This window comes from Macadamia integrifolia, chromosome 6 (genome assembly GCF_013358625.1).
Source record: "Macadamia integrifolia cultivar HAES 741 chromosome 6, SCU_Mint_v3, whole genome shotgun sequence".
NCBI classification, from domain to species: Eukaryota; Viridiplantae; Streptophyta; class Magnoliopsida; order Proteales; family Proteaceae; genus Macadamia; species Macadamia integrifolia.
Window position 1 is genome coordinate 1,194,258 of NC_056562.1, and position 21,263 is coordinate 1,215,520.

The window sequence follows — 21,263 nt, forward strand, 5'->3', positions numbered from 1 at the left end:
CCCCCCCCCCGGCTTTTGATGTACCATCCTTTTGCTAGTTGATTTGTTTGGGGACCTCCCTTTGCTTAGCCAGTTTGGCTAATGTGCTGTACTATGCTCTTTTCCTCATCATATTTTCAATTTTTCACCCAAAAATAAATTTAGTGGCCCGCCATGTGTAGGGCTCTTCCCTTTGTTTCTTTGATGGTACAAAATTATTCAAATAGAAATATTACATGCATACATGGAAAAATCAAATTGGGACTGAAAATTAACCCATTATTTGATGCATAGTTGTCTTTTTTTGGGTAGACATTTGATGCATAGTTGTCAAGGCCGCCTACACGTCTAGGCACCTTCAGGGTGTCAAGATGATGCCTTGCCTTACTGGATGTAGGTAAGGTCACCACCTTGACCACCTGGGTGTCACCTAGGCATTGCCTTGGCCCACCCAGGTGGCTAGGCAGGCTTTTTTTTTTTTTTTTTTTTGCTATATAATGTACATTCTTTTCCTCGCCCTTTTATTTGGCAGTGTACAGGATTATAATGCTTACGATACATGGAATCATTGAATCTTAAACCTTGCTATACTGTTGTATGTGGTTATACCATTATAGTTTATTGCTAATTCTCTGCTAGAATCAATTCTGATCCAATGTGACATATCAAATATCATTGAACTGAATTACTGAAATATCTTCTTTTCAATTTACATTTGACTTTCGGTTCTTACAGCTAGTTTGTTGTGAATAATCGGTCAGTCTTACAATGGATGTTAATTTACCTGTATCTGCTGGTTTTTACTGCTGAATTCTTTAATTGGCTGTTAATTTAGTTATAATGTTGATGATGTGTCTATACTAGATACATGTCCACTTGTTCCTAATCAACCTACTATGTGTCAGAGAATAGCATATGATGGAGGTTCCAGAATTATTAGTGCAAAAACTCACTTCCTGAAACATAAACCTTGAGGATCTAGCACAAAGTATTTCATCAAGGTGGTCCGCAATTTAATCCGAGTGTTCCATCATTTTAGACACTCAACAAGTTCCTCATCTGCTCACCTTATTGTATAAGTTTTTCATATCCAAGTATGCTGATTCTTGTAGACATGAAGAACATTTACTTTGGTGTCCTTGTGTTCACACACCAGGTCAACTGAAGGTTCGGTGCGAGATATAACTACTATGAATGATACAAGCTTCTCAAGATGATTATCCTCTAGATCTTTTTGCATCACAAGTTGGTGACAGAAAATAAAATCATTTTTCATCATTTCGATTTCAAGTCCAGGCACCAAAAAATACTAGTGACTGAAACCAACAGTTCAGAACTGTACAAGAAGCCAAGAATATGGTTATTTAGAGTTAGAACTCAACTATTCAAACTAGCCAGAGAGCTAGTAAATTGCCTTCAGATGGAGTTAAATAAGAGACCTGTTAAGTGCACTTCATGTTATAAGCTTCAGAAGAAGAGATTTAGAGAGATACTTGGAACTTACATCCTAGCCTTCTTCTTCTCCTTGTACCTAATCATGGCATTTTCTCTTGCTTCAGAACGTGCGTTATCCTGTTCTGGTGAATTCCATGTTGGCTCCCCCTTCATAATGTTTGGTGAAAGTCTGCTATCAAGAAAATCAGCAGCACTGCTTTCAGCACTGTGCCTTGAAAGAGAGAACGATAAACTTGAGCAAGATGGATGGATTGTATGAGCATAATCCCTACTTCCAGAAAACTGATGAGCTTGATCAGAGGGACCAATGTTTCTTCCCTCAAGAGATGACTGAGGAACATAAATAGATTGAGCAACTGAGATATCCTGTCAAAAAAGAAGAAGAACCAAATTACAGGAAAAAAATGTATGCTTAGAGCCAAAACATCGACACATGCAAATATCAGACTTGCTACTTCTCTAACAATGGTAACTATCAGGCATAATTATCAGAAGAAAAAATGCCCAAAATTCATAGTTGGTAGAGAAACAAGAGATAATAATTAACCTCATTTGCTTTTCCGTGTCCATTATCTGTTTGTTTAAAGGACACGTCCTTCTTTATCGAGCAGCAGGTAAAATCCTTCTCATCAAACAATGAGATAGCTAGATCTTGATCACCCCCAAAAAGTTCTTCATAGTTTCGAAATGTCAGATCAACATCTGGTATTTTAAAATCATCATTGCAATCAATTTCTTCACAAATTCCAAGATCTTGCATATTTTGAGACCACAGCTGCACAAATCAAACAAAAGAAAAAGGATTTTACATGGCTGAAATGACATCACAGAGTGACAAGATGGATAAGAATACCATATATGCTCATGTCCAAAAACCTTTATATAGATATTTACATGATATATATTTTAAAATTATGAATAACCCATTGATGGATGAATTTGACAATCATCCAATGATAGGTCTTGAATGAGAAATAAACCAAAGATCCATATTGACTGCCTTTCTTTCTTCTTTTTTATTTTAGGGGTAGGGGTGGGGTTTGATTGTTGAATTTATCATAATCCCATCTCTTCACAGCTCATTTAAGTGAGATATGCTCAATCACTCTAATACAAGAAGATGTAGGTAATGATGAGACACTCAGAAATCGAGATGTATACTTTCCAAACCTCAAGGAATGTTGCCGCTATTCATTGTACATGGTATAAAGTACCTTAACGCAAATAAGAAATGGGTAAATATTAATGCAGATTGCAATTCTAAGATCCCGACATGCATACATTTCATATCCTCATTTGTGATGTAAACATCTATGCACAGAGTTGATAATAATAATCTCAAAACATGATTTCGACTAAAATCCCACTCATTATAAAACGAAAGCCTCCAAAAGTGACTATTTTTTTTATGACATTTAGTAACAGACATAGAATAAGGGCATCTTTAAAAGAAAGAGCAGTTGAATTATGCCAATAATATGAGACAACTACATATTTAATATTAGGATGGCACATCAAAAGTCAAAATTTCAGCACATCTTCATAGCTTTCCTTAAAATATATGTTGTGCATCACACAGTCAATACTTCAATTTTTTTTCTCGATAAAGAAGTCAACATTTCAGTTAATAATGATCAAACCTGGCTAGTCTGAGCAGGAATTTTGCACTGCCAAAAGTTGTCACCGTGCAAAGGGATTTCAGAATTTGAGTAAGAGTTTAGAAGCTCCATTTGGGAGATTGGCAAAGGAAAAGACCGCACCAGCTCATGATGCATTCTTTCCTTTTGTTGAAGATCAGCACCAAGACCTTGAGGATGTTGGCAATTCTGAACAAGATCTTCAGAGAGAGGCACTGAAGCATTATCTTGAGTTGAATATATGTCAGATTGCACTTTACTGCGGATCGAAGGTGATTGATCACTTTTCTTATTGAGTTGAAGCCTTTCCAGGTCAAGAATCTGTTGCAGAATCAAGTGGCTATCTTGCTGCAGCTGATTTTCACAAATCATCTGCAAGATTGATTAGACTCTTATCTCAGTAAACACAATTAGATGACAAGGTTGAAAATAAATAATGGTCTTTAGGGAGCATGAAATTACAAATAGAAAAGAGGGGAGGGGACTTGCCACATACACAAAACAAACACTTATATATATATATATATATATATGGCATAAGAGAGGAAAGAAAAATAAAGATGTAATGCATTTGATACTTTTTGATAAGTTCATTATATATCAAGACGGATACTGCAAGTCGAATTTCTTCCCTGTCTTCCATTTATTTTTTTACTTATCATTATGGTGGATGCTGGGGGCTAGTTTCCCATTAGTTGAGAAGTCAAGTAATTAATAATTATATTATCATTACTACAGATAATTTACTTTGAACACTGAGATCTATGAAATTGAGCTTAGAAACCAAAATTTATTCATGTAAGCATTTACACCATAAATACCATAAAGCCACAATAAGAGATCCAATATATAGAAAAGTTGATATGGAGTGGGTTATGATATGGCTAAACCAGGTAGCAACTCAAGCTTACTTCTTTTGCACATTGAGATTACAAAATAGTGGAATACAGCAGATGGCATGCCATAATTATAGGTCCCCTACTTACATGTCAAGTTTCAGCCCAAACAAATATTGCCAAGAGGCAAAATAAAGCTTTAAATCTAGGGAATAAGGGAGGGTGCATGGTCATAAGATAGTTGTTGCTTTAGCCATCTAAGCACATTAGGTAGCCCTATGTGGTCTTTGTTGTCAGAGTATTAAGCTCGTTCCTCATCATTTTCATTATCTTTATTAGTACTCTACTGTAATTTTGATGCAAATTGAGGACTATTATTGCACAAGTGACTTGTGTTCCTAATCTCTGAAGAATAGAAAGTATGACCTATGCCATAGCCAAGTGTTGTCACTTGTCTGCCACACATTGCTTTAGGGATCATTTGGCAATTCAGCTTCCTGCAGACTTGAATGTCTATGTCCCTCCTTTTACCCATGCAGTACAACAAGTATAAACTGCACTTTGAATTGCAGTTTGCGGGGCAGATACTGCTGTGAGAAGACTGAGCATATAGTGATTGACTATCATTTCGTCCATCATTACTACAAGTACGTTGGAATGAATGTTCCATGGGAAATCCAGTTTTGAGTTTTCCTTGCCAAATCTTATATGTCGTTAAGGTTGAGATTTTTCTCAAAACAGAATTGCCTACTATCACATGTGTTACAGATGACAAGGTAAGCTTTATATCTACCATAAGATATTGTCATCATCTTTTCATTTTTGAGATATTTCAACCTTTTCCATTTTTCCTTTCCTTTATTTGTCTAGAATATATAACAATTGAAACCCTTTCTTAACAAGCCATGAGGAAGGATGGATGGACCCGTAGAACATATTCTTCCCTTTTCTTTTCCATCACTACCACTGCCACCGGTAGTACTCTCTCTTGTCTAGCCTTTAAAAGGTTTTTTACACTGCAAGAACTTCAGTATAGAAGAGACCATTACTAGCAAGTTTAAGTAATCAATATATCATTATCAATTTTCTTCCACTGTCATGTCCTATTCTATTATTTATGATATGAGTGCTTCAAGAAGCTAATCATAGTCAAAAAACTCCAGGGATATAAAATCTGAATCATTCTTACAATATTATGCTATAGGAAACTTGTGACTCTAGTTAAACCAAATACAATGCATCAGGAAGTGGAAGATTTGGTATGAATACCCAGAACCTTCTCAATATTCGAGATCCCATCTTGTATCTGCTTCCTTTTCAATGCTAACTGTATCAACATCCATTGAGTGTTAAAGTTTTCACTATTAAAGAAAGAAATGCATTCATCCATGCTTACAAGCGCAAATTGTTAGATCATAGAGCCATCATGAAGTTTCGGGTTAATTATAAGGCATCAAGCACCTTTTGAATATTATAGATAAGTAGAAGCCAATCGGTGACCAGACAATTTCAAGTAAGAAAGCAATTAAACTAGCCAATCATTGGAAGAAGCAACTCGTGCCTACCTTGCTTCTTAAATTACTTGAACCCACTTCATCATCAGCTCCAAAGATAGACTTCATGGAGCTGTCTTCAGATGTTAAAGAAGATCCTTCCATCCCTGGGCAGAACTCCCTCGAACCATTCAAATTAGATGCAGTTGGAGCCAAAGAGAAATCTGAAGCTGATACAGCCATAACTTGAGAACCTTTAGGCAGTCCATTCAGATCATAGCCCCATAAAACAGCAAAGTCCCTAGCAGAAGGGCAGCCCACGTAACTACTCATCACTCGTTTCTGATGCTGAGCAGAGGCATCATGCAGATATTCATCACAACCGTGACACATGAACATCCGATGATCCAAGCAACAGACAGAAGCTGGATGGTTTCTGCAACTCTCACAGAGAATGTCTCGGTAATGTCTCTTTGATAAAGCATTAGCTGAATGAACCTGTGCATCACAAGAAAGGCAAAGATGTGCTGCATCTGACTTACAGTAAACCACTGACCTTGATTCTGCACAGAATTCACAAGCTTTATCCATTTGTTTAATTGTCTACTATAAACGTAAAACACAACATCTTCAAACCAGCTGCGACTAAACTCCAAGTCGAATTCAACCTGTGATAATTGAAATCAAATCTGGCAATATATTGACAAACCCAGACACGTAGTCAGCTGGTGGCAGCATCCGTTTCGTTTAAAATTCACCGACCAAAGATCCAAGGTATAAAAAGCAGAAGATCCTGGGCAAGAGTGCATTTCTAATTACAAATACACAATTCTTCTGTCCCATCTTTACTGAAAACACAAAATATTTCTTCAGAAATTCAAAATTTGTGGAATTTAACCTCCAGAAACAAAGAACAAACCCAGCTTTGTTTTCTTGAAAATTAAGAATTCCTGAATCATCGAATCATACTACCTTCAGACAGAATAATATCGAGAAGAATGGATGAACTCGTGCACAGAATCATCTTCAAACCCTTACACACTTGGAGCTGAAAATCTATAGTCCTTCACAATGCTCGGGTGAAGCCAAAAAATCTGAGACGTCAACTAAACAGAAAGCTAGACTCACAAAATGGCTCCAAAAATTCAATGACAAGAAAGAGAGGGAAAAGAGAGAACTCTAACGGAAATATAGAGTAATCAAAGAACAGAATTTCCAAAAACGAAAACCAAGCCAGTGAATTTGACTCGAACTTCCATTTCCCAGAAAGTCCTGAACCTCCTTAAGAGGAGGAAGAAATATAAATGGCTCCGAGATCAATATTGATCGAGTCTAATGTCAATTCGAATTCCAATAAATGAAAGGGAGAAGCAATTACTGAAGAAGTTGAGCAAATTTCGCCATTACCAGAGCTTCAGCTGGGAAGACTTATCTCTGTTTCTCGTTTCTTGTACAGTTATTATGTAGGGGTATCTCTCTATCCTCGCGGAGGAGGTGACTTATCAGTCTGACGTGTCCGGTTTCGGCGGGAACCTTCCGACGTGGAAAGTGATTTTTGACACGTGTGAGCCGTGCCAAGTTATCTGTGCTTGTGAGCACCCGTGATCCAAAAATTCAGCTACGTCGCCAATCACGCTTATACACGTTGCAATTTCTGACTGAGGTGGGACCCTGCGAGGATAGATGGAGCGTTTGTGTTCTTGACTTTTTCAGTTTTGCCTTAATGTGCTGTACGAAAGACAGAAAAAAAGAGTTAAAGGCAAACACGTGATAACCGTTGAACGAAAGGGGTAAGGACGTAGACCGTATTCCCTTGGATTGGAATATATAAGGCCCATCTAGCAAATAGAATGGTCTCAAGCTATCGATGGGGAAGAAGAGGGGGGAGCTTCCAATCAAAGCGTAGACAACAGAATCTAAAATTGAAAGGAGAAACATTAGATATAAATTTCTGACTTAGGACTTTCTCCCATGGTTCAAGTAAACGGAATCTGCAACCGGATAGTCCAGAATCGACCTCAACCCAAAAAATCAAGTAATTGGCCAGAATTGAAATCTTTGGGGATCTCGGGATCGGATGGGCCAGATTGGCCATTTGGAACGCCAAAGCTGATCCCAATTCTTGTCAACCCCGAATTTTTATCCCCTTTAAAACACTTGGGTTAGGGCATGTTTGGATCGATTCTTATCAATTCCTCCCCAATCATACCGATTCAGAAGACAAAAAGCCATATATCGTAATCAGACATTGTATGGAAATTAATGGTGATGGTAGGTAGTAGGTACTGTATTTACTTCTTCAAGGAAAAACTGGTCTTAATGTAACCTAGTTGGTTTTATCATCTTACGGAATGAGTTAGGGCCATAAGAGTGACATCAATCCTGGGTTAGGTTTGCATTATCACATATAGATAGAAACCTCCCAGTCCCAAATATAATGTTTCGTACTCATAAATCTCTTAATCTCCAAAGAGCATGAAACTAACTTATCCTATGGCTTTCACGAAAAAACCCACTTATCCTATGGCAACCAGATTCCGCCAGAAACACACAGTGAATCGACCACTCCAGAATAGAAGGAACTAGGATCGGGCCGATCCCCTGTTCTGATTCCGATTTTTAAAACACTGCTCTAGCTGCAAAACACAATCCAGCAACTGCTGAAGATATATTTTCAGAAATGAGATGATGTTCACAAACCCACAAGCCACTGGGCCAAAGCAAGCTAACATGAACAGGAACAGCATCATTGTTTGATGAGAAATGAAAATTTGTCAGGAAAACATAGAAGACCATTTATGAAGATGCTACACATTACACACATGCTAGATAAATAATAGTTCTTTTTCTTTTGGGTGGAGGTGGGGTTGGATGCGGGGGTGGGGGTGGGGGTGGGGGTCCTTTGGAATAAAGTCAATAAACTATGGTTTTTTAAAAATTGTAATCGGGATCGACATCAATACCAATACCAATACTAATACCAATACCAATAGAAGCCATATCAGACCAAAACAAATGGTTTTGCCTTCAATTTTGATTATAAATCATTTTTTGGATGTATTTAACCCCAATTAGAACTATTCCACCCAGCCGACACAGGATCAGGTAGTTACCACTTATCAGTATCAGGTATGGCCAATACACCATATCCGACACCTTTTTTAAAAGGAAAATTATCTGGTACCACCCCTAAAATTAAAAATAACTTGGAATAACACCCAAAAATGAAAATAATGTCCAATAGATCCCTCACTTTCATAAAATTATATCTAAAAAACTCATTATGTTAGGTTTATGGCGTTAAGTGATGATGTCATCAGTCATTTTTTTTATATTATTAAATGGCCAATCTAACCTTATGGGTATGTTAAGTTACTATAATGACCTTCGTCCCCAATTAGTAAAGCAGAGTTTGGGAAATACTTTCCTAAAATCGACAACCGCTACTCTAATATCCTTAACCTCGGGTCGTCGTTGTGCTACTCTGCTCCGTTCACCTACGAAGACTAAACAAAGGAGGAGCTCAATACCATGAACAAATCGAGCATGGAGGGTGGTGGTCCATTGCATCATGCTTCTTTTGGTAGGAAACCTCGATGATAAGAATCTTGATCTCATGAGGATTTGGGGTTGGAAAGAAGTTGAAGAAGTAGTAGTTATAGTAGATGCAGAAGAATCTATTGGTTGTTGTTGCTAGACAAAAGTGAAGGAAGGTTATGGTACACAGGAATCCCTCTTATGGGTCTTAAGAATCCAAGCTCTTGGTGAAGTTCTTGCTGTTGTTGGTGATGAAGAACTTGATGTTGTTGCCTTTGGTTTTGTAGTAGTGGTTGATGAATAAGATTACAACCATGACCATGGCCATGGCCATGCCGAAGAAGAGGATGAAGATGGTTGGAGTTAGAATTTGAAGAGGAAGAAGAAGCCGTTGGATTCGCCAAGGAAAGCTCGAAAGAGGTATCGTTTCTCCGCCATCATCGTCGTCAAACCAATGGTGTTACTGGAATCTAAAGCTCTCCTCCAAAAACCAAAATCCATCTCTTCATCTATTTTCCTCCAAGCTGTGGTGGATTTGATGTTTGGAGGACTAATTTGAAGAGATAAATCAGGTTGTGCAAGGAAAAGCTCCATCATATGCCCTAGGGAACAGATAACTCTGAAATCTTTTTTGCCCTTTTTTTAATTTCCTTTCCTCTTCCTCTCCTCAACTAGCTAGCTTCTCTTCCTCTTCTTACCTCACTTGTGTATAGATGAGAAGGGGTATTGATCTTGGGCAGTTTCAAAGGTGTCAGTGATGTGATTTCATGGAAAATTTTGGGTTTTGTTTAGATGGGCTTGCTGCTAGGGGGCTATCCACCGCAGCTGATGCAGGTTGCTACTATGCTGAAGTCACTTAGCCGGAGTCGCCAAATTTTGGGTTTTGTTTACCTCACTTTTGTTGTTAATGGTATACACCTCTAATATGGGAATAAGATGATCTCACCATATAATTACATAAGGAAAGCCATACTTATTATATAATAAATCAACATGCAATGGGTTAGAGTGTTGCAATGCTTAACAAGGATGGAGCATCACACATGCTTAAACAGAAAGACTACTCTGCTCCCAAGTGATTAAATCATCTCAGAAGACAAACCAACGTCTTGAAACTCCACTTTCAATAAAGACTATATTCTGTACCCAAAGTTGAAAAGCGTTGCATTTGAGAGCTCCATTTCCTCTCTCTCTCTCTCTATAGCTTTCTTTCCTTCTTCATATGTTCAATGTTTAAGCGAGAAATTTCATCAGAGGGCTTCACCGACTTGTGTTTTAGATTGTTGATTCAGGTTTGAGTTTTCCTTTTCATCGAGTGTAAGAAACTGTAGAATCGTTTTATCTCCCTCCATGCTATGCCGGAGTCACCAAATCTACGCAACGCAGTTGCAGCCTTCTGTTGTTAATGGTATACTCTCCCAACTAAGGTCGCAACTAAGCACCAGATGAGAGAGAGCATGTAATAGTTTGGAAGAAAATGGATTTTTTTTTAGAGTTTAACTATAAGGGTAAAAGGGACATTTCTCACTTTCAGTTAACGGTGTTACAAATTAGGGATGCGGTAGACATTATCTTCATTTTTGGGTGTTACTATCAGTTATTTTCAATTTTAGGGGTGGCACTAGATGATTTCCCCTTTTAAAACCATGGAATAAACAGGCTACATCTTCAAGTTAATTCTAATACAATAAATTCAGTCTCCTCTCAAACCACTTTTCGGAAATTTTTTTCTAGGTACAAAGACTCGACCACCAAAAGAGGCAAGTAGGCAATGTACAAATAGCAGATTGGATTTCCTGATAAATGGAAGAAAGCTACTGGGTAAGCACATAAGGTTCACAAATTGAGCAATTGGAATCTACAATTACTATTTTTTGGTCATGCCCTGTTCAAAAGGTTGGTCCCAAAGAACTGACTTAACATATAATATTGTGGACTAAATCACAGCTTCAGATAAAGGTTAATAAATGATGGCATGAGATCTTAAACAAAAGTACAGTCACAGTAAGAAACATGGATATGCCCAGTTGCAAGCTGATAAATGCACCAAGAATTGCACAGATGTGGAACTTTTCTACACAATTACTATCTGTTAAATGGAACAGAAGTCAGTCGAAAGGCCAAAATGTACATATTCCAGAATGCAATTAGTATAAAATCATGCAGGAAGTTCTCCATCTATCTAATGGTTAGAATGCCTGATAATTCTAGTTCCAATTGAAGTAAAAAAGCTTGACACTCAGACGTACAAAATTGCAAATCCTGTTCATCCGTGAGTTTTTTTTTCTTTTTCCAAAAAAAAAAAAACATTTTAACACAAGACTTTGACCTTTATCCACAATAAATATGGCATCCACAAGAATAAACAGCTCTCTCCTCCATAGAACTAGCACATGTCAACTCGGAAGATAGAAAATGGTATGAAAGGTCGATAATTGGATGGATTATAATCAGAGGCAGTCAGAAACCAAGCTCATGGAAGCATCGAGTAGCCCATCATTTGCCTAATTCAACTGTAGAAAGTATAAACTTAGTACTGCTGCCCCTTGTATTGTGTCCTTAAATTGATGACTGTACATTTCAAACAAAACACGTCTGATCACAAATTAACCATCTCTATATAAAAGAAGCAAAAACCTCCAAGAACCAAGACATCACCTATTAGCACATCCTCAAAAGGCTTACAAGAAGACAGACAATAAAACCCTTGGCAAGATGAGATTATTTACTATCTTCAATTGTACAAAACTTCTCATCTTGTTCAATTCTTCTGGCATCTTTGTGTAGGAAAGTTAGCCTCAGGATGTTCGACTACAAAATTCGTGAACTAATTGGGGCCCAATGGACATGTCAGTTATCTAAAAGTCAATAAAGTCAATGCAACAGATCCTCATAACTTAGTTTTCCATACCATAATATGAACATAGAAAAGAAGGGTGTCGAAGTTGACAGTTGACTCGCTTTTGATGTTGATGTTGAAACCTGAGCTGAAGCAGAAGCACCATGATGTAAACTGAGGCACATTCCAAAAGTTGAGAAATAAATAGCTGGGGATGAAAAAATTGGATAGTGGAGACAAAAAGGGAAATTTGTAGAAGGAAAAAACTAAGAGAGTGATAAAAATAAATTGAACAAGGGATGTCGAGGAAAGGTAAAGAAGTGAATTGGACAGAGATGTTTGTCAAACCATAAGTCATTCCAATGGTAATGTGAACATCCAGTGTGAAGAGGATTATGTTTTCCTCTCTTGTCCATTCCCTCCCTGACATATGGGGAAATTCCCACAAGTTTTGTCTAAAGAAACTAATTGGATGGCTAGGATCATCCAAGCAGTACTCACTTAGAAAACCAACAAATCCAAGATACGGCCCTCTCAGTTGTAAGATATGAATCAAGCAGAAGATTGAAGATCTTACATTCTAGAGATATATGACCCATTCCAAAGAGGCAAAAAATTCAAAAAGTAATCTTTGATGACAAATATTTTTCAACTATGTTTATACATTGGTTCTGTCCTTGTTCACTAGATTATGCATTTACAATTTTCCTGATGCAGTTGCATCAGACATTAGTCCCAAATGCACAAGCTGATGCAGATTCGTGGTTGAACTGGCATGACCGTCTGGCCATCCAGCCGATATGAACAAAGTCCAGTTGGGTTTTGCGGTCTAGTAGGAAATTTAGGGTTTTATTTATTTTTATTGGGATAGCCACTAATCTTTTATTTGTGTATATTTGAGAAGTTGTTAAAGTACGTTTCCTAGTTTGTTTATCTTCCATATTAGATGTAATTTCTTTTCTTTTATATGTGCTTCTAATCCTAATCAGATCGTGGGAGAAGCATTGAGAATGAAATAGTGAGTTCGGTTAAAAGCAGCCCGTGTGGCTTGTGCGACCCCCTCCTCGAAGCCTGTGTAGCATGTGCGACCCTCTTCCCCAGTCAGACCTCATCCTTTCTTTCCTTCCTTTTTTTTTTCCCTTCCTTCTTCTTTGTTGTTATTTCCTATTACTGTTTCAGATGCTGGTAGCAGTCCCTTTCTTATTGGCTTTGATCTCCCTTATGTCTCTTTTTTTCTTCTTCATACTTTAGGGTTAATATCACCACCTTAGGGCAATCCAAACCATAGGTGCTGGTTCCCAAAACCCCCTCCCTAGTGATGAGAATCAGAGCCTGCAACTAGGCTGCTTGCAATCCCACCATTAGAATCAAATTCAGCACTCTTGTTTCTTTGATATTTGGTTGTTTGGATCAGATTGTTGTTTATATTTCATAGATTTCAGGGTTAACGACTAAACTACCTTCACCCAAAAAATTATGTCGATTGGATCAGTTATTGAGAGAGTTCTCTCTCTTGGAATAATTCAGCATTACCTCTGGTTGGGTGTTCATTCATGGTCCAAAGTTGTCTCTTTATGAAAAACATAAAAAGACCTCTTATGATGAGGTGTATAAAATCTCTTCTAAATTAAATTTTTGGCCTACACAATTTTTTCATCAAGCTAGTGGAAACACCACTACTCAAGGAACAGATGAAGATACGTTAAAAATCCCTATTTTTAATAAAGACCAAATTTAACGTCTGAGGAAAAAACATTCTCAACTGAGATATATTCATATAGGTTTAATTCAAATAGAAATAAGAGCTTTCTTTTGGCAAGGATTGGATATCCCAATTCTTGCTGCTGTTTTTGATAAAAGATACATCCCTTTAATTGCTTCTAAATCTGTCCTTAAAAGTATAATTCATAACACCTATTATATTCTCTCCTCTACCTACCAAGTAAACCCTGGTTTATTATAAGTGTCCACTCGTGACTCATTAAATAAACAAGGAAAAAAGAAAAGACAGTCAGAGCCATATGGACTACCCTCAAAGTTACGGAAAGAGAAGAAAAGAAAGAGGAGCCATTTTTTGTCAGCGCCAGGGAGAGGGGAAGTTGGGCTGGTTATCCTTACCTAGGTTATCTCGACTTGGCATGAACTTCAATAATGTCATCGTCCTCCATGCCTAGACCACCAGGAGTTGCAGCTGGGCTAACTTTATCCCCATCAAAGGAAAATACTAAGCTTGTTGTGTCACGCTTAACTTTCTCAGCATACATTTTGAAGATTTTTTCAAACTTCTCATCCTAGACAAAAAGGAATGGTTTCAGTATATCATATTAGAGATATTGTTTTGTTGCCAAAAAAAAAAAAAGCATGATTACAATTTACAACTGCCAATTTTCTACTGTGGGGGAAAAGAAAAACATCTATTGAGATTCCAAAACTAATAAAAGCACCAAATGAGAAGAATGTAGATATCATTTGATCAAACTATAACTTTTATTTTGTCGAAAATATGTAGATGGGATCCGGAAGAACCAAACCAATTGAGTGGTTGCTTTTGATCCACACAATTCTTTTGGGGACGGGGGAAGGGACAAGGAAGCATATGCATCACTAGAAAGAATACCATCACTTCTGTCCAGAATAACCAAGGTTGAATTTTTCAACCATCTGAATGATCATCAGAGAGAGATCCCTAATGTCTTCCCTTTTCACAAGAAAGAATACTATCACTTTTGTCCAGAATAACCAAGGTCAACTTTTTCAACCGTCTGGAATAATTTTACCAGACTGAGAAGCAAACCAGAAATATGTCTGGTTCCCTTACCCAGTTTAATGGCAGGCTATGGGACCAGAAGGTCGCTGCTTCTAATTAAACCAGATAAACTGGCGGCCTTGTCCTTTTAAAGAGTACTGACCCTATTTTGCAGCTCCTATCAAAGCCAGACTAAATCTGCAAAGACTCACAAACCTAAAATATTAACAAGGAGGAAAAAGATATTTCAAGAATTGGGTAGAACCAACCTTGAAGACACGGAACTGCTTTTGTCCATCCTTGTCTTGGATAGAAATAATTATTTTTGCACGTTGATCATGAAGTTTTGATGCATTTTCAACTTCGCTCTCCTGAGGAAAATGCAATGAACTTTTAAGATCTCTTTGGGCTGACTCTTCAACTGCTCGCATCAGTTCTTCAGCTGATTGAGCAAATGATGCCAACTCCTGCTTCTTTAACCTGCACATATAATACCAAAGTGTTTGCGCAAAATTAGAGGGAAAAAAATCACATGCACTTGGACACATATCACATGAACACACAAAAGCAGGCAGACAAACAAATAGTCTCACCCCAATAAACTAGCAAGCATTCAAAGGAAACTAATTAGTGCCCCTAGAATCTGCAATGATATTTGTTTCATTTTGGTCTTAGGTTTGAGAAGTTCCAAATGACTGATGGCACTAATGTTCAAGGTTTTGCGAAATTTCGCAAAATATTTCGGTTTCGCAAGATGTCGAAACAAAACTCCATGCGATGTGTAAAAATTGCAAGGTTTCAGTCAAAATTTCATTGTTTCAGCGAAATTTCGAGATATGTGTAGTTTTGGTAAATTTCGAGAGTGTAGTTTTGGTATCATTTCAACTTTCAACCAACATGGGTCAAATTTAAGACCCATTTCATTGGTTTTGCTGGTTTCGACTCTAAGGTTTGAGGAAACTTGGTTTTTTGTGATTTTTTGCCAAATCTAGGATGGGCAAAAGGGTGACTTGCTTGTATTCTTCATTCCCATATCTATAACTCCTTGTAATGAACCATTTATAACATTTGATTATTATGAAATGGTTTATAATTTTATGCTAACTCATTCCTAATGCATATTTTTATTGTTTTAATTGAATTACGTGTGTTCTAATACAAAGTCTTTTGAGATGTGGCTATTTCTCTTTAAAAAACTCAAATGCGATCACAAAATCTACATGCTCAACATCCGGGCCATAGTTCGATAACTTGGGTTCCGATCTTGTTTCAGCCCGACTGAAATTACTAAAATTTTGTCGAAACAGTGCATTTTTGCCATGAGTTTTGGTAGGCCATTGTGGGAGGGCAAATGACCAAAGTGACTGACATTTCTTTGGAACAGTACATTTTTGTCTACAATGTAGACATTTGACCGAAATTTCGGTAAAACACCAAAATTTCAACTGAATATTGCCGACTCCTTAATTCAATTGTTATTTCATCTTAGCCTCATTGAAATATCCAAAATTTCAGTGCGTTTTTTAAATAAGATCTGGTTAATCTCAGTTGTGAATGGCAAATGGCGCACCCATAGAATCCTCTATAGTAGTTTCTTCACTTGCCACTTCAACTGTAGGGCCAAGTTCCTTCATCACAACCTCATTGTCCACTCTTCCAACCTTATTCGTTTCAAATTATTCACCATAAGCCTCTACAGTAGGAACATAAAGGACTGAATCTTCCTTGCCTTCACAAGTTCTTGGAATTTCTACAATGTTAATATTGACTTCAGGTTCTTTTGTTTTGAAAGTAGGTCTCTTCTCTTCCCATAAAGGTGCTATAATTGATTCTAGAGCACCCAAACCATTGGACTGGGTTGAACTCATCATCAAGAAGGGGGTTCTAAGAAGGGTATTTTACTATCAAAATTAGGTTTGCAACCAATGGACAAATCTGAAGATTCAGATGTTCGAAATTCATTGCAGAATATCACCAAATACAGTTACTGCAAAGAAGGAGCAATGCCTTCAATGGTCCAATGTCTATTACAATCAATGGACAGTCTTCAAGGGATCATCCAACAGCAACAAAAATGGAGAACAGTTCCTTGATTATTCTCAGTCACCAGTTATTGTAGAATTAATAAAAATAGAAACAAGGAATTGATATGACCAAGGCTTCTCATCTATCGCCTTGATCTGTCTCTCACAGACCTTGGTATCCCAACATTGGCATCTTACTACATTGAATCATTCAGCACAAAGCAAAAGCTTTCATTGTGGGGGCTGTAGAAAGCCCCTTATCTTTACTAATAGATTTCAAAAATTCCCCTCTTGTGTAAAGGAAAGAATCTCTTACAAAATAAAATCCAATTAATATTAAACACTAATCCTAGATTGCTTTCTAATCTGATTATATAAAATATAACTGAACAACTCTAAAATAGAAACAAAGACTCAAGAAAATCTTCTTAAAGGGTCCTTCCCACGCAAGTCAGTAATCACCTTGAAATATTCTCCACGCAAGTCAAGACTGGGACCTAAAAATCTGTATTATCATGATATAGGCTCACCAATAGTCCAATACTGGCTTGATGGGAAAAATCTGGACAGGTTGCCGCTGTGGCTTCTTCCCCATTGATCTACATCAATACCACATTACTCAATAAGCTCTGATGGGCCAAAAAGTGATCCATGGAGCTATTAATTGCCTCCTTTGGCCTAGAAGAGTGCACGTGAGGTGGCACACTGTGGCAGTTAACTGTTCCTCCTACTGAAATAATATTATTGAGATTGGAGCAGTTTCTGGCAGCTTTGAGGCCTGCTCAGATGAACATAAGGAATCTAGACACTCAGTCCAGCTAAAAGGGCATATAAACTGTATTACAGAGAATGATGCCCTAGGTCTTTGTATATCATTGAGTTTTTACTTACGAATTTTCAAAAGTCTAACTATGTCACAACCTACAATCTTTGAGATTAACAGAGGAGGATGCTACAGAAATGTACGAGGATGAAAACAGAAAGATTTTTTAGGGGAAAAAAGTAATTAAAAAATACCCCCTTTTTTCATTGCCCTAGATGATCAAAAGATGATCTAAGAAAGGTTGCTGCCATTTCCATCACAGAATTCTCTTTTGAATTGATCAGAGTCACATACCCACACACATTTACGTCGTAAGAGCCCCTACATATTTATACCTCAATTTCTTTATAGTGGAGTCCTCTTCAAAATTCTGAGCAGCATCTGAAACTTTGGGAGGAGGTGGAAGCCAATCCTCCTCTTCATTTTCATCCACAAGATTTACAACCTTGGGGCCCTTAGTCCCCTTGTCAACCTAAAAACCATAAGAACATACTAAAAAGTAAAAACCCAGACATAAAACCTAAAAATGTAAGCCAAATTCTAATGCAGAGATGACGTACTCAATAAACATATTAAAATAACTAGGAAAAAAACAATTACAATGATAGACGCCGCTTCAGAAATCTTCCTTTTTTTCGGCAAGGTAGATTCGTCAGAGTCATCTGGAGAATAAATAGAAGCAAAGAAAACCTAAGTAATCCAATTCCGAAAATATCAAATCAAAAAATAAATAACATTTTGACTAGCAGAGAAGAGCTTACCGTCAAGGCATATTACATTAATCGGCTGAACTCGACTGTAGTCGAATAGAGGTTCAAGTTCTTCTTCCTCAGTTTTATCCTGCAAACAAGCAAGAGATCGAATTCAAAGCTGCAAACCTAGAAATAAAGACCCAGTGAAAAACAAAGGGAGCAATAGAGTAAGAGTTTTCACCATTTTCACAAGTTTGAAGAATGCAAATCTTCGTCAGCGATCGGCTCAAATAGTAGGTAGCTCCCGTTGCTTCGTCTCAGGACTCAAGAGCGCAGAAGATTTTTGGTTCTTCACTTTGTCGTCCCTTCATATTCCAAGGCCAAAAATCCTGAATAATACGCGGGATTCCCCGGTGTCAATCGGTCTGTTTGATTCGGTCCGGGTTTGGTCTTGTATAAGGCCAAATGAAGCCAAGGCACCGTTTTATACCTTTTCACGTTTCTAGAAATAAAAACGAATTTTTTGATGTTTGATAAATTCATTTCTTAAAACATTTTTTGTAAACATAATGTCACTAAAAATTCAATAGTATTATTGGATGTCCAAAAGGAAGAGAGGGTTTGATTGTCTCTTTTTAGATTTAAATAGTTGAGAGATTTATCGGGCACAACATCTTTTTTTTCTTTATCTCAAATTCGTTTCTAGAAACGACGAAATCATCAAAGTTATTTTTAGAATTGTAAATAGGCATTAGTATTGATTTATGTTTATAGAAACGAGTGAAACGAAAAAACTTTATAAAACGTTTTTTAGGCTATTTCTCCGTTTCTGAAAATAAGAAAACGCAGAAACGAAATGTAGTCAAACGGTGCCCAAGACTGTGTTTGGTAGTCAATCGAAAAAACGTTTCTAGCATTTTTTTCATTTTATGGGGAATAAAAAAAAAAAGAGAATTTTGCATTTGGTGTTCACGGTTTGTTTTTCTCCTTTCTTTTTTAGACAAACCGGGTAAAAAAAGCACCAGAAAACACAATCACAGATCTTTAATACAATTTTTTTTTCATTTTATGGGAATAAAAAATGGAATTTTTCGTTTAGTGTCCACGGTTCGTTTTTTCCATTTTTTTTTTTAAATGAATAAGATTAAAAAACACCAGAAACAAGAAACGTTTGGAGTTTCGTTCTAACATGAAATTTTGACACAGAAACAGAAAATTATGATTTTGACATGAAACATTGTTTCTATAACAAAATGACTACCTACGCAGCCCAAATATATCAATTCATTATTGGCTTGTTATCAGTTCAATTTTGGTTTTTCAATATATATTTTATGGGAGAGTATTCTCGCCCCTTGAACCTCGCACATGCGTGAGCCTCGTGCATGTACAACCTTTTTTTTTTTTCCCCTCTGTGGGGGAGTGCAACCTCCACCAGTGCCCCTATAGTCTGTCTCTTCTCTGTCCATATAGGTCATATTGCATTGGGGATCTAAGAGAGAGACAAACTATGCCGAAGGTTACACTCCCCGATAGAGAAAATTATCCCATATTTTTTCTAATTAAAAATAGAAACTATTTTTCTTCAATGGGCCCCATTAGTTTAGAAGGTAAGGTACAATCGTATTTCTAATGGAGACCAAATCAGGTTCATGTATAAGAAAAATCCCATACGACATGGTCTTAGCATTTGGAATCCACTAAGTCTCTCTCTAATAAGCATTGGGCTGTGGACTTAGAAGATGCCAAAGTGACAGAACTAGGGGTGTATGAGATTGTTCTCGTACTTATACCTAATTCATCTGTAAGATTTCCTTTTAGGTGGGCTAGCATAGTCAAAGATTTGTTTCCAAAACCGGTTTATTGGTGTTGACTAAAGATGGAGTAAGCAGAAAAAATCCAATATTATTGGTAAGTGATCTCTATGGAGATATTGGATTCTATTAGCACACCTTAATGGTATGAAATATTTATTACTATGTGTGGACCTAAGGTATTGTTTCCTTAATAAGGAGGAAACCCTAATTTTATTGCAGGGCTGGTCCCTACCCTCACCCCTATATATAGTTATCACTGACCCATTAAGTGAAGCTAACGACCAAAAGCAAAAAGGGAAAGAGGGTAGATCAGACCAACATTGATCGTGTTGTACGAGGAGCATACAAGAAGACATTGAGGAGTTTTTATTCTTCAGCCATGGATTCAGGTATGCCTAAAATTTGTTTTTGTAGTGTTTGTCGTGCATGCGTATCGATTTTCATGAATCGTTTCGCATTTATTTTCTTTCAATGGTTTATTTTCTTTCAATGGTATCAGAGCCTCGTTCATGAAAAATCGATCGACTGTACCACCAGTAATAAAAAATCAATTTATTCTCCTCGAGTCGTTTTGTTTTGAAGAAACGAGAAAAGTAATATATTATATAGACAAAAACTTACAAAGTTAAATTTAAAAAAAAAAAAAAAACCATACAAAAGCATTGTAGGATCATTACACTGATCCGTACGCATTATTAATCGATTTTGGTTGTTTTTTTTATTTAAAAAAAATCCATTGATTTCTCTTTTGGAGAACCGTACCAAAAAAAGAATGCAAAAAGTCAAAAGTAAGTACGGTATGGTTGTTAAAAAAAAATGACAAAAGTTAAAAGGTCAGTACGGTTTATTTGAAACCGTGTTTTGGTTGTTTAAAAAAAAAAATGTCAAAAGTTAAAATGGTAAGTACGGTTTTGATTGCTTTTTTTTTCTTTTAAAAAAAAAAAAAAAANAAAAAAATGACAGAAAAGGAAGTACGGTTTTGGTTGATTTGACAAGAAGATGAAAAAAAAAGGAAGCACGGTTTTGGTTGCTTTAAAAAAAAAATTCCTTTTACTGATTTTTTTTTTCTTTTTCCATGGGTGATTATGAAAAATCTAAACCTTCATGTTTCTTCGGTTTGAAGAATCGAATTGGTATATCAATGGGTCGGTAGACTCGGTACAGATAAAGGGTTAAAATAATAATAATAATTAAAGTTAAGGGTATTTCTATCTTATCCGAATTGGATTAGGTGGGATCATTATCGACCCTGATTGAATATGGTTTTGTATCATATGACTGTTTGTAGCTGGTTATTATCCTCTTTTAACCTATCAGTCTCAATCCCAATTCCAAGTATCAAGTACTTTGTGACTCCTTTCAACTATAGCATTTAGTATGAGATG

General features: G+C 36.8%; 2 protein-coding genes and 1 pseudogene across 6 annotated transcripts in view; all 3 read right to left on the reverse strand.

The window, feature by feature from the left end:
- LOC122081741 (putative zinc finger protein At1g68190) overlaps positions 1-7,128 on the reverse strand; it is a 10,451-nt gene extending 3,323 nt beyond the window's left edge. For 3 of the 4 annotated variants that reach the window (XM_042648975.1, XM_042648974.1, XM_042648972.1), the window contains exons 1-4: positions 5,473-7,128; positions 3,075-3,443; positions 1,982-2,209; positions 1,484-1,800 (exon numbers count right to left, since the gene is read on the reverse strand). In XM_042648975.1, the coding sequence (XP_042504909.1) occupies positions 1,484-1,800; positions 1,982-2,209; positions 3,075-3,443; positions 5,473-5,991 (1,433 nt within the window). In that variant the 5' untranslated portion in view covers positions 5,992-7,128. The remainder of the gene's footprint in view (positions 1-1,483; positions 1,801-1,981; positions 2,210-3,074; positions 3,444-5,472) is intronic. The other variant, XM_042648973.1, reaches the window with a different exon arrangement.
- Positions 7,129-7,138: 10 nt separating this feature from the next.
- LOC122081743 lies at positions 7,139-11,950 on the reverse strand (annotated as a pseudogene).
- LOC122081744 lies at positions 11,456-18,499 on the reverse strand. Of its 2 annotated transcripts, none has more exons than XM_042648978.1 (7): positions 18,303-18,499; positions 18,131-18,209; positions 17,970-18,031; positions 17,705-17,841; positions 14,792-15,002; positions 13,895-14,067; positions 11,456-11,924 (listed from the first exon to the last, which is right to left on the reverse strand). In XM_042648978.1, the coding sequence occupies exons 1-6, from the start codon at positions 18,303-18,305 to the stop codon at positions 13,900-13,902; spliced, it is 660 nt and encodes a 219-aa protein (XP_042504912.1). In that variant the 5' UTR covers positions 18,306-18,499; the 3' UTR covers positions 11,456-11,924; positions 13,895-13,899. The 2 variants fall into 2 exon arrangements, with proteins under 2 accessions (XP_042504912.1, XP_042504910.1); XM_042648976.1 differs by having other exon boundaries at positions 11,456-11,950.
- Between the last annotated feature and the right edge of the window lie 2,764 nt (positions 18,500-21,263).

Excerpts from the sequence above, each read along its gene's own strand:
- LOC122081744 (XM_042648978.1), bottom strand. Across the intron at positions 17,842-17,969 it reads CTGAAGCGGCGTCTATCATT|GTTGACAAGGGGACTAAGGG; the intron begins GTAATTGTTTTT and ends TATGGTTTTTAG. Across the intron at positions 15,003-17,704 it reads TCCACTATAAAGAAATTGAG|GTTAAAGAAGCAGGAGTTGG; the intron begins GTATAAATATGT and ends TTATATGTGCAG.